Source organism: Henckelia pumila, chromosome 3, assembly GCF_033568475.1.
Source record: "Henckelia pumila isolate YLH828 chromosome 3, ASM3356847v2, whole genome shotgun sequence".
NCBI lineage: Eukaryota > Viridiplantae > Streptophyta > Magnoliopsida > Lamiales > Gesneriaceae > Henckelia > Henckelia pumila.
Window position 1 is genome coordinate 25,428,935 of NC_133122.1, and position 10,616 is coordinate 25,439,550.

At 37.5% G+C, this 10,616-nt stretch overlaps 1 protein-coding gene across 6 annotated transcripts; it reads right to left on the reverse strand.

The window, feature by feature from the left end:
• Positions 1-424: 424 nt before the first annotated feature.
• LOC140886408 (protein phosphatase 2C 7) lies at positions 425-4,067 on the reverse strand. Of its 6 annotated transcripts, none has more exons than XM_073292981.1 (6): positions 3,779-4,067; positions 3,500-3,558; positions 2,261-2,767; positions 1,688-2,041; positions 1,508-1,613; positions 425-983 (listed from the first exon to the last, which is right to left on the reverse strand). In XM_073292981.1, the coding sequence occupies exons 3-6, from the start codon at positions 2,486-2,488 to the stop codon at positions 649-651; spliced, it is 1,023 nt and encodes a 340-aa protein (XP_073149082.1). In that variant the 5' UTR covers positions 2,489-2,767; positions 3,500-3,558; positions 3,779-4,067; the 3' UTR covers positions 425-648. The 6 variants fall into 6 exon arrangements, with proteins under 6 accessions (XP_073149082.1, XP_073149080.1, XP_073149079.1 ...); XM_073292979.1 differs by having other exon boundaries at positions 3,500-3,565; XM_073292978.1 differs by having other exon boundaries at positions 3,500-3,586; positions 3,779-3,846.
• Positions 4,068-10,616: the final 6,549 nt, after the last annotated feature.

Genomic DNA, 10,616 nt, shown 5'->3' on the forward strand with positions numbered 1-10,616 from the left:
AAGCAAAGTTATAAATTCACAATGAAAAAACTTTGTCCATCATTCATACTATATACTTTTATAGTAAAAAATAGATATATTTATAATCAGTTTGTTTACTTTAATTTGTTGTGAATTTCGTTTTACCTCAACTTTGAACCAAAATGATATTTCGATTTGATATTTTGGAAAACTGATCCAAATTTCGTGCTTCCATGTCTTTAGAAGGTAGAAAAGGGAGAACATTATAAAAAAGAAATAAATAAATAAAACGATATTTTATTTTTATAAATATTATCCCTTTTCCCCCTTTTAGACTTGAAAATTACTTCGTCTTCGGGGTTTAATTTTCTGACTATAAATAAAAAATTTATAAAGTTTATTTTAAAAAAAAATATTTAGCGTCAATTACCTAACCATCCCAAATATAGACAATACTCATTAATTCAAGAACAAATGATCTGCATTTTCAAAGAGTCAACTAGATCCTTGTTTAGCAATGGTTAATCTTCAATCCATGTGATTACAACTCTTGGTCCCATTTTAGGATTTGAGATCTTAACATGATGGGAATTAATCCAAGAACAAAATACCACATTGCAAGACTCATAACAAGAAGACTTCACAGTACAGTTCATTCGAAAAAACGGAGTACCGAGCTTCGTCGGGTCAAGTCTTGTTTCTAACCTTCCTTTGAGCTTTCAAGTCCACCACAATAACGGAGATATTATCTTTGCTTCCTCTATGGAGAGCAAACTGTGAGAGATAATCTGCTGCATCTTGGGCAGCTAGATCAACGCCTTCACCTCTTTCTTTCGAAAGGGTGGCGCCGTTCTTACTGTGCCATAGTAGGATTCGTCTTCGTGCCAAATCACAAGCCTCTTGATTTGTCATAACGTCCCATAGACCATCACTAGCTAGGATAAGACACTCGTCTTCTTTTGCTCGAGGAATGAACATCAATTCCGGATCAGCAATAACATAGGGCCTCAAGTATCTATCACCTGCCCACAAAAGAAGTGATAATGCTAAATTAGTTGTCTTGAGACTCTTGCCAAAAGATTTGTAAAACTTCACAAGCATATCAAGATCCAACATAGGAGTTTCAAGGGCTAGTTAAATGCTACCTGTAATGTAAAGGCACTGCCTTGACATACATCTAACGGTTGACATTTATCAATACATGTGGGTTGTATTGATGAATAATAACCCTTAGATCTATCAGGGGTAGTGCCCTTGCAGGTAACATGAAATATTCCAGTCTCAAGATCCTAAGGTTGAACCATTTTATCAATTTCGAGGAATTACTTGGTTCGAAACCAAATAATTTCATTACTTGATTTAGTTCTAGTTATCCATGAAATAGTGTGTGTGTGTGTAGTTAATGCTAGTTTTGTCCCCCCGAAGGCACAAAATCGTCCCCTTAAATCTGCCTGTCTCCCCTCAACACAATGCCGAGATACATATATCTTTCTGGAAATTAGAATGCAAAATCATTCATTCAGAAAACATATCGTGATTCGCTTACCAATGGATCTTGACATGGCGAGGACCCCTGAAACTCGATATCCTTCCCAATTAATGACCCTGCCTCCTGCAGCTTCTATCCTGGCGCACTCGTCCTCTCTATTTGGCTGGGAAAAAAGTTGAAGCTAAACACACAGAAAACGAGTGGATAATATTTGATTTCGAAGAACACGAGCCTTACTTTATGGTCTATAGATAATGGCATTGATGCTTTCCCCCGACAAAGAACTGCTCTTGAATCACCACAATTAGCAACAATAATATGAGTCGAACAAACAACAGCAATAACGGCGGTAGAACCAACTGAGTCAGGAGCAATTGGTGGAAGTACAGGGTTAGAAGCCATGCCCCTATTAGCACCTATGGGGAATCCTCCAACTTCATCATCTAGTTTTCGCAAACAATTGACAAAAACCTTAGTCCACTCTTCTTTCCAATTATGCACACCATTTGCAATCTGAGAATTTGCTTCGGAAGCAATACTTAGTTCTTCTGCTAAAGCTAGGTGTAGATGCTCTCGACAATAATTAGCAACCTATCAGCGCAAAGAAACAAAACATCTGCTCTTTAAACAAATTCGAATACAATGTCACCTGATGGCTAAACTACAATCAGATAAATCTAGTCATAAATCATATCTCAAGACTATTTTTATCAAAGAATACTTACAGCCTAAATAACATCAAATCTGAATCCTAAATAATATTTTACTGTCTAATAAAAACAATCAGATAAAAAGGTATTGGTTGTCTACCTGGGGACCACCGTGTCCATCAAAAACTCCGAACAGATGGACAGTTGAATCTGAATCTTGAAGCTCAGGGCCAAAAATTTGGCCGTCACCGAACATCTGAGAAGGAATATTCAAGAAATGTGGAAGTGCAATGACTGAGTCTTCCATTTCAGACATTCTTCCACGAATCGATGACAAGCCCCAAAGGGGTGGAAAATCTAAGGGAGAGACCTGCTTGTTTATCTTCATTTGTCAAGAATCCCCAAGAATGCGAAATGAAAATAGTCTTTCTGATTCTTCTAATTCCACAGCCTCACCATTCTCTTCATTAGAAAAATAAAAAGGAAAAAGATCCTCAACTAAATCTGACTTGATTGACGATTCCCATAAACTGAGTTTCTCGATTCCACAAAAAAACACTTTAATTCTTTACTGTGAGATTAAGCAATATTTGCTCAAAACTAGAGTCCTAAACTGGAGCTTCCTTGATGCACGGAGTCGCTTGATTTCATTGAGCATCTACAATGCCTGCAAGCCAAAAGTTTGATGATCTTCCTTGAGTTGCTGGTTGATACAATCATCTAATATCGAACAACTTCACAGTTTGCCCATGTTATGCAAAAGATTTTCTTAACCATTCTTAATACTTGACTAATTTGAACTCAACATTCTCGTAACTCGATTTTGAGTATTTTAAAAAATAAGAGGTTCTAAAAGTAACATGGTCATAGATGGTTCTGATAACAAACTTTTGCTGTGGTTTCATCCCAGTAACATCATCAGAATTTATGAACTCCAAATCAAACTTTCTGGCTTAAATGATGTAGCAATCAGTGATCTATTCCATCCATCAAATACAACATTTACCTCAGGTTTGAGAATCTCACATACACATCCATCGAGACCAAAACATAACAAAAAAGAGTTTATTACAACTCCAATGGAAGAGATCCCATGACCTTAGAGAACTGCAATTATGATAGATTATTAACAATTCAGGAAATGTTATCTAAACTTCATCAAATAGGACTCAAAATCCACACAAAAGAAAACTCAAAGACACCAATAGAAAATATTCTTGAACTCTATTTTATATAATTATAAGACAAACTCACCAGCAATCCCAAGTTCCAACCATAACTCATCACATACACCAACACGCACACAAAGCATGAGAAATCTTGAACACATAACTTACAAGTTATGCAAAAAGCTCAATCTTGAACCTTTACAAAGTGAATAGCCCAAATCCCACTTTACCTCTTGATTTAAAATGGCTTCTTTCGTCTCCCTCAACTTCCAAGTATTAAAAGTCCGACCTTTGATCTCCACATGTCACACAGAAACCTTTTTCATCAGTCAAAAACTATTAACAAAAAGCATTAGGGACACCTAACGATTCAAGAAAAACATAATTGGCAGGCCTAGAGCCTTGCATGTACGCCTACAAAAGACCATTTAAAAAAAAGTAGCTCTACATGAATAAATAATAAGTAAAAAAGAAGTGCTCATTCATACAGAAGAAGGCAAGCTGTTTACCATTTCAAAACAATGCATTCGGTGGCCCTAATGCCTAAAAGGCGAAAAGGGCTGATTCTTGATTTCTCAAGAAAGAAAAAGAGTATGAAAGAAACATAAACAATTATGTGTCAACCAAAAGGAAACTTCAAAAAAGCCTTCCCATCTCACTTATGGCAAACTTTCTCTTCACACGGAACAACCCCTCTGTTTCTTGTGGGCCATTTGTGGACAGGTGTCCATTTAGGTGTCCCATAGTGATATGCTCAGTACTTTGGTGACTGGTTGCTTTCCACGGATGTCATTTTCTCTTTGAAATATCGAAAACTTGGCTTGCGGGCCCTTAGCCAATGGAAACTCTCCACGGTCGGCACAAGATTTGAAGAAGACCAGAGTATTCGGTGTGACTGGTGCTGGATTTTTGGTTGCGTGTCAATATCTCAAGGCCTCCATTCTTAAACTATTCAATAAAGTATTAAATGATGCATTAATTCATTATTTTACTTTATATTATATTTCATATATCATCGTATGATATTATATATAATATATATATCTTAAGTATCATCGAATGATAAAAGTGTATTAACTAATGAGTTTTATATTATGATTATTATTATTATATAAATATATATATATACACAGAGTAGAAGCTATATGTACCGAAAAAGTGACGTATGGTTCACATTATTTTTAAAATAAAAAAAAACTCTCTCAAATATATTTTAATTTTAAAGAATTTTTTTAAAAATATATTTGAGATAGTTTGTAATTTCAAAGAAATTTTGTAATCGTAATTGTATATATAACATTTTTCATCTTTATATATTTATATATAATTTTATCTTATTTTTACTATATTCAAAAAATATGTTTTCCAAATAAAGATAATATTGGAGCATAATATTGCGATGTAACACGTCAATTTGATTCTCTTTTACACGAGAAAATTATTTTATAAGTACTATTCATTAACATATAATTTATGGATGTATAGCTAAATTATTATTATAAGGAAAACTTTGGATGTAAACTTTTATTTAATTCAGACTGAGTTAATCTTTGATGAGAAATATTCGTGAGATGTATCAGTCATATTTATATTTAAATAAAAATAATATTTTTTATGAGTGACACAAATAAAAAAATCCGTCTCACAAATTTAATCGTGAGATCGCCTCACAAATTTTTTTATGATTCAGATATTATATTTTGCATGATAGATTAAAAAAAGGATTATTGAATCCAATCACATCTCTTTTATTGTTATTCTATATTAATTGGAAAATAAAAATAACATTTTAATTAATTGTAATCTAAAGTGATGTAACATGATTTCTATTAATAACGTGTTGAAGTACCATGACTAATAGGCTAGACACGAAAATCAAAATTTCACCTATTTCCACTCTCAACCAACGGCACCAGAAATAGTAAGGAAAGTCGGAAACCCAAGAAAATTAAGGAAATTTAAAAAGTTATAAAAATTAAAGAAAGTGAAAGTGAAATTGAAACGCAAATATTTTTTTTAAAAGTATTTTTGAAGTAACTTGTATTGAAAATTGGAGCGACTAGTAAAATTTTTTAACGAGTATTTATAGAGCTTCTTAGAATCGTGACTTTGAAATCATTACGAGAAATTGTTGAGTTTTATTTGGATAAATATTCATGATAAAACGTTCTCATAAAAATGTTTTTTATAATATTTTTTAAAACATTTAAAAAAAATTAATAATAAATATGCATTTTAGATTATTTTATAAAAACATTTTTACGATTTAAAACTAATATAGTAATATCTTTGATTTTTATCGTTGTTTTTAATTCTAAAAATATCAAAAAAATACATCTCAATTGTCTTTTTAAAATTATACTTGATTTTTTTTAAAACAAAAATATTATGTTTTACAAGAATTTTATTCAACTACATATTTAATTTTTTTTTCACTTATAACACAAAAAAAATGTTTTTTAACGTGAGGTAGCCAGTAAAGCCATTCACAATCACAGACCCTTTAAATGGAGCAAAAAGTCATTTATCTTCACAGATTTAACGAGGTAATCTGTTACATCCCTAAGTTTTGATGATAACAAATAATAAATCATTATTGTATATGTAGTAACCCAGATACCATTTTAAGATAATAATATGTTAAACATGATTAAGGGTTGGTATTTAACCAATTTCGGAGTGTTATTGGACTTCAGAAGTAAAATTTGAGCTTTTTCATTTTGGGCCGGATAGTAAGCTCCGATCCCGGATAGTAAGCTCTGATCCCGGATAGTAAGCTCCGATCGGAACGGAAGCTCCGATCCTGGAACGGAAGTTCCGATCCCCAGCTGCCAGAAATGATCGATGAATCAATCGCGAGTTTTGACAAGTGTCGATCATAGAGCAGATCGGAAGCTCCGATCGTAGATCGGAAGTTCCGATCCTGGCGTGGCAGACATGCACTCAATGAGCTGGATCGGAAGCTCCGATTCCGAAATCGGAAGTTCCGATCCTGGCCGAGAAATTTGGCTATAAATAGGGCCGTTCAGAGTTCATTTTCAATTACGAATTCCCGAGTTTCCTTCTTCAGTTATATAGTGTGAGATATGCACTTGAGGGCCCTATCGGTTATAATCGAAGTTCTGGAATAACCAAGTTGTGGTTATAGTCATCCGGGGCTAGCGTCTCCAAAGGGCTAACTACGGACGAAGGTATGGTTCGGGAATCTATTTAAGTTTTGGGAGTACTTATTAGCTTAGTTAAGGCTTATAGAATTTATGTAGTGATACGGTGAACTTTTGAATATAGGCTTGGAACCTAGGATCCTATTATACTTGAACTAGCCTAGAGGTACGTACACATTGACTGAGATTGCCAGCGAGTATACATGTTTATATGTTGCATTTATTTGGCATTATTATATGGCATGATGTATGTTTTACCGTTTTCTATACTCATATGTCATGCGCATATATACGTTGAGCCTATTCCTTGTTATACCTGATTATAGAGCCGCTCAGCTCTATACTCGATAGTCTGTCACTGAGAGTACCGCGACGGCGGGGGCATTTATGTCTGTCTACTCTGGTGTACTAGACGAGTGTGGTTACACCCAGAGGTTAATCCGTGCGGTGGCAGCACTCATGTGGCGCCGGTTCTGAGCATGACTTTTCAGATGACCCTGTATCAGTCATCATGCAGCATGCATTATATACATATGTTTACTCATGTCTATGTACTGGGCGTAGCGCTCACGTCCTAGTTGTTATCTTGGACACGCTATTCCATGGGGCAGGTCGCAGGATGGACGGAGCTGGTAGTTTAAGGCAGGACTAGGGAGCAGGAGCCTTGAGGATTTTATTATACAGCAGGATTCGATATAGCTGTATAATGTTTACTGTTTAAGATTTCGATTTGGTTGTATCATTACAGATTTAAGTCTGAATTATGTTACTAAGCTGATATGTAAATTATGGATTATGTTTCCGCACGTTTTTACTTTGTTAAGTATTTTGCTGTATTAAGTTTAATGCATGCTATTAGTTTCCAGTTAGTAGGTGATTCCATGCAGGGTCACTACATTTTTGGTATCAGAGCATGCATAGATTTTGGGATTAGTACTTGGGATTTAGAATTAGTTAGAGTCATTCTTGCGCATTTGGGGTTTTAATGTGCAATTCTTTTCAGGATATGGCTGACGAGAGTCACGGTAGTGTTGGCCAGGGAGGTGGTCATCATCATCGTCGCCATCATCATCAGGATGATCAACATCGTCCTCATGAGGGTCAACGTCGCTATACTATTAATAAGTTCATGCAGGTAGGACCGAAACCCTTAGTGGGAGACGAGAATCCTGAACAAGCTAGAAGCTGGATGTCTAAACTTGAGAGCACGTTCCGAGCTTTCGAGTGTACTGAGGAGCAGAAACTGGAAGTTCTAGAATTCGTTCTAGAGGATAGAGCACGTTTTTGGTGGGATGCCAAGGTTGCTCAGGCACGTACTGAGAGAGGACAGGTGACTTGGGGGGATTTCTGTCGGGAATTTCAGAAATTGTATTTTCCTCCGGCTGTTCGCCAAGCACGATCTATGGAGTTGCTTACTCTGAGGCAAGAATCAATGACTATTGATCAATATCAGCAACGATTTCTTGATCTGCTACCTTTCAGTCCTCATATTAATGAGAGTGATGCGTCGAAGTATGATATCTTTCTGCAAGGCCTGAATCAAGATATCTACGCACAGGTTGTCGTCTGTGATGACCCGGTGTCTTATGAGACTTTGGTGAACCGTTGCCGTCTTGTGGAGACCAGCAACAGGCGTGGACAGTTGATGATGCCAGCACAGCCTAGTGGATTTGTTGAGCCTCGAGCTCAATCTGTTGTGTCATCTGTACCTACGTCTTCTTCTACTCCTACTACTTCGTCTGGATCTCGTAGTTCACGAGGTATGTTCCGTTTTGGGAAGAAGAAGAAGAAGGAGGAGTTTTGTAGCCATTGTGGAGGGAAGCATCCTGCAGCTTCATGTCGGAGAGCTACTGGTGCTTGTTATATTTGCGGTCAGCAGGGACATCTGCGGAGAGATTGTTCTCAGCGCATGGGTTCTGCTAGTGGATCGGGATCCCAGGTTGGATCTCAGGCTTCTATTGTTCCACGTCAGCAGCCAGCACCACAGAGTTCTTCTGGTTATCGTCCCCAGACTCAAGGGCAGGTGTTTGCTCTGTCTCAGGAGCAGGCTACTGAGGGAAGCGATCGCATGTTGGCAGGTAACTTCTTGTTATGTGGTATTCCTGCACTTGTATTAATTGATACTGGAGCATCGCATTCCTTTATTTCTAGTCGCTTCGTTAAGAGACATAGATTACCTTATGTATCATTAGATATGGATTTAGTTGTATCTACTCCGTTGGAGCAGGAGGTAGTAACTAAGCGTCTAGTGATGGGTTGCCTTTTGGAATTTGAGGGTAATGTGTTATCGGCTAATTTGATGATATTAGCGATGACGGATTTTGATTGTATTTTGGGAATAGATATGCTGACTTTGTATCACGCTACTGTGGATTGTTATCAGCGTCTGGTACAGTTTCACCCCGTTGAGGGTGATAGCTGGTATTTTTATGGTGAGGGTGCGCGACCTCCGATGCCACTTGTTTCGGCTCTGAAGGCATGTCATGTCTTGGAGTCAGGTGGGGAGGGCTACCTCATCTATGCAGTTGATATGTCCACGAGTAGTACGGGTATTGATCAGTTACCGATTGTCAGCGAGTTTCCTGACGTATTCCCTGATGAGATTCCTGGTTTTCCTCCGGTTTGAGAGGTTGAATTTTGTATTGATCTAGTACCAGGAACTACGCCTATATCCCGAGCACCTTATCGTCTGGCACCTTCAGAGATGAGGGAATTGAAACAGCAGTTACAGGATCTGCTTGATAAGGGATATATTCGTCCGAGTGTTTCTCCATGGGGAGCACCTGTTTTGTTTGTCAAGAAAAAAGATGGATCGATGCGATTATGTATTGATTACAGGCAGTTGAATCGTGTCACCATCAAGAATAAGTATCCTTTGCTGCGGATTGATGATCTGTTCGATCAACTACAGGGTACTTCTGTTTATTCGAAGATAGATCTGAGATCTGGATACCATCAGATGCGGGTACGAGACTCAGATATATCAACGACTGCTTTCAGGACCAGATACGGGCATTATGAATTTCTGGTGATGCCATTCGGTTTGACGAATGCACCGGCAGTCTTTATGAATCTGATGAATCAGGTATTTCGAGATTATCTGGATAGATTTGTCATCGTCTTTATAGATGATATTCTTGTTTATTCTCATGACAAGGATGAGTATGCACAGTATTTGAGGATTGTTCTACAGACGTTACGAGATAAGCAGCTATATGCGAAATTGAGCAAGTGTGAATTCTGGCTTGATCGGGTAGTATTTCTCGGTCATGTGATTTCTAATGAAGGGATATCTGTTGATCCTAGTAAGATAGAGGCAGTGCTGAATTGGTCTCGTCCGACGACGGTTGCTGAGATTCGTAGTTTCTTGGGTCTAGCTGGATATTACCGTCGGTTCATCGAGAATTTTGCACAGTTGGCAAGGCCTTTGACTCAGCTTACACGGAAAGATGTTGCCTTCATTTGGTCCTCGGATTGTGAGGAGTCATTTCACGAGCTGCGTAGATGTCTTACTACTGCACCTGTGTTAGCTCTACCTTCTGGATCAAGAGGTTATGTTGTTTATACTGATGCCTCTGGTCAGGGGTTGGGATGTGTATTGACACAGCATGGACATGTTATTGCCTATGCTTCTCGACAGTTGAAGACGCATGAGAATAACTATCCAGTGCATGATCTCGAGTTAGCCGCCATTGTATTTGCGCTCAAGATTTGGAGACATTATCTTTATGGCAAGAAATTTGAGATATTTACGGATCACAAGAGTTTGAAGTATTTATTCACTCAGGCAGAGTTGAATATGCGACAGAGACGCTGGATGGATCTCCTGAAGGATTATGATTGTGAAATCAAATATCATCCAGGTTCTGTTAATCTTACTGCTGATGCCTTGAGTCGGCAGGTGAGACTGTCTGCACTTCAGACTAATGAAATATCTCATATGATTCAAGAGTGCTGTTCATTGAGTTTTACGCTCAAGCACAAGAAAGGGAGGAATGGGATTCGTTTGTATACTATTCTATCTGAGCCAGCATTGTATTCTCGGATCAGAGATGCTCAGATATCTGATGTTAAGACTCAGCGATTGGCACGTCTAGCCAATGGAATTAATACATCTTGATTCCATTTTTAGGCAGATGGTTTATTGTGCCTATCCAATAGAGTGGTTGTACCTAATGTTGCG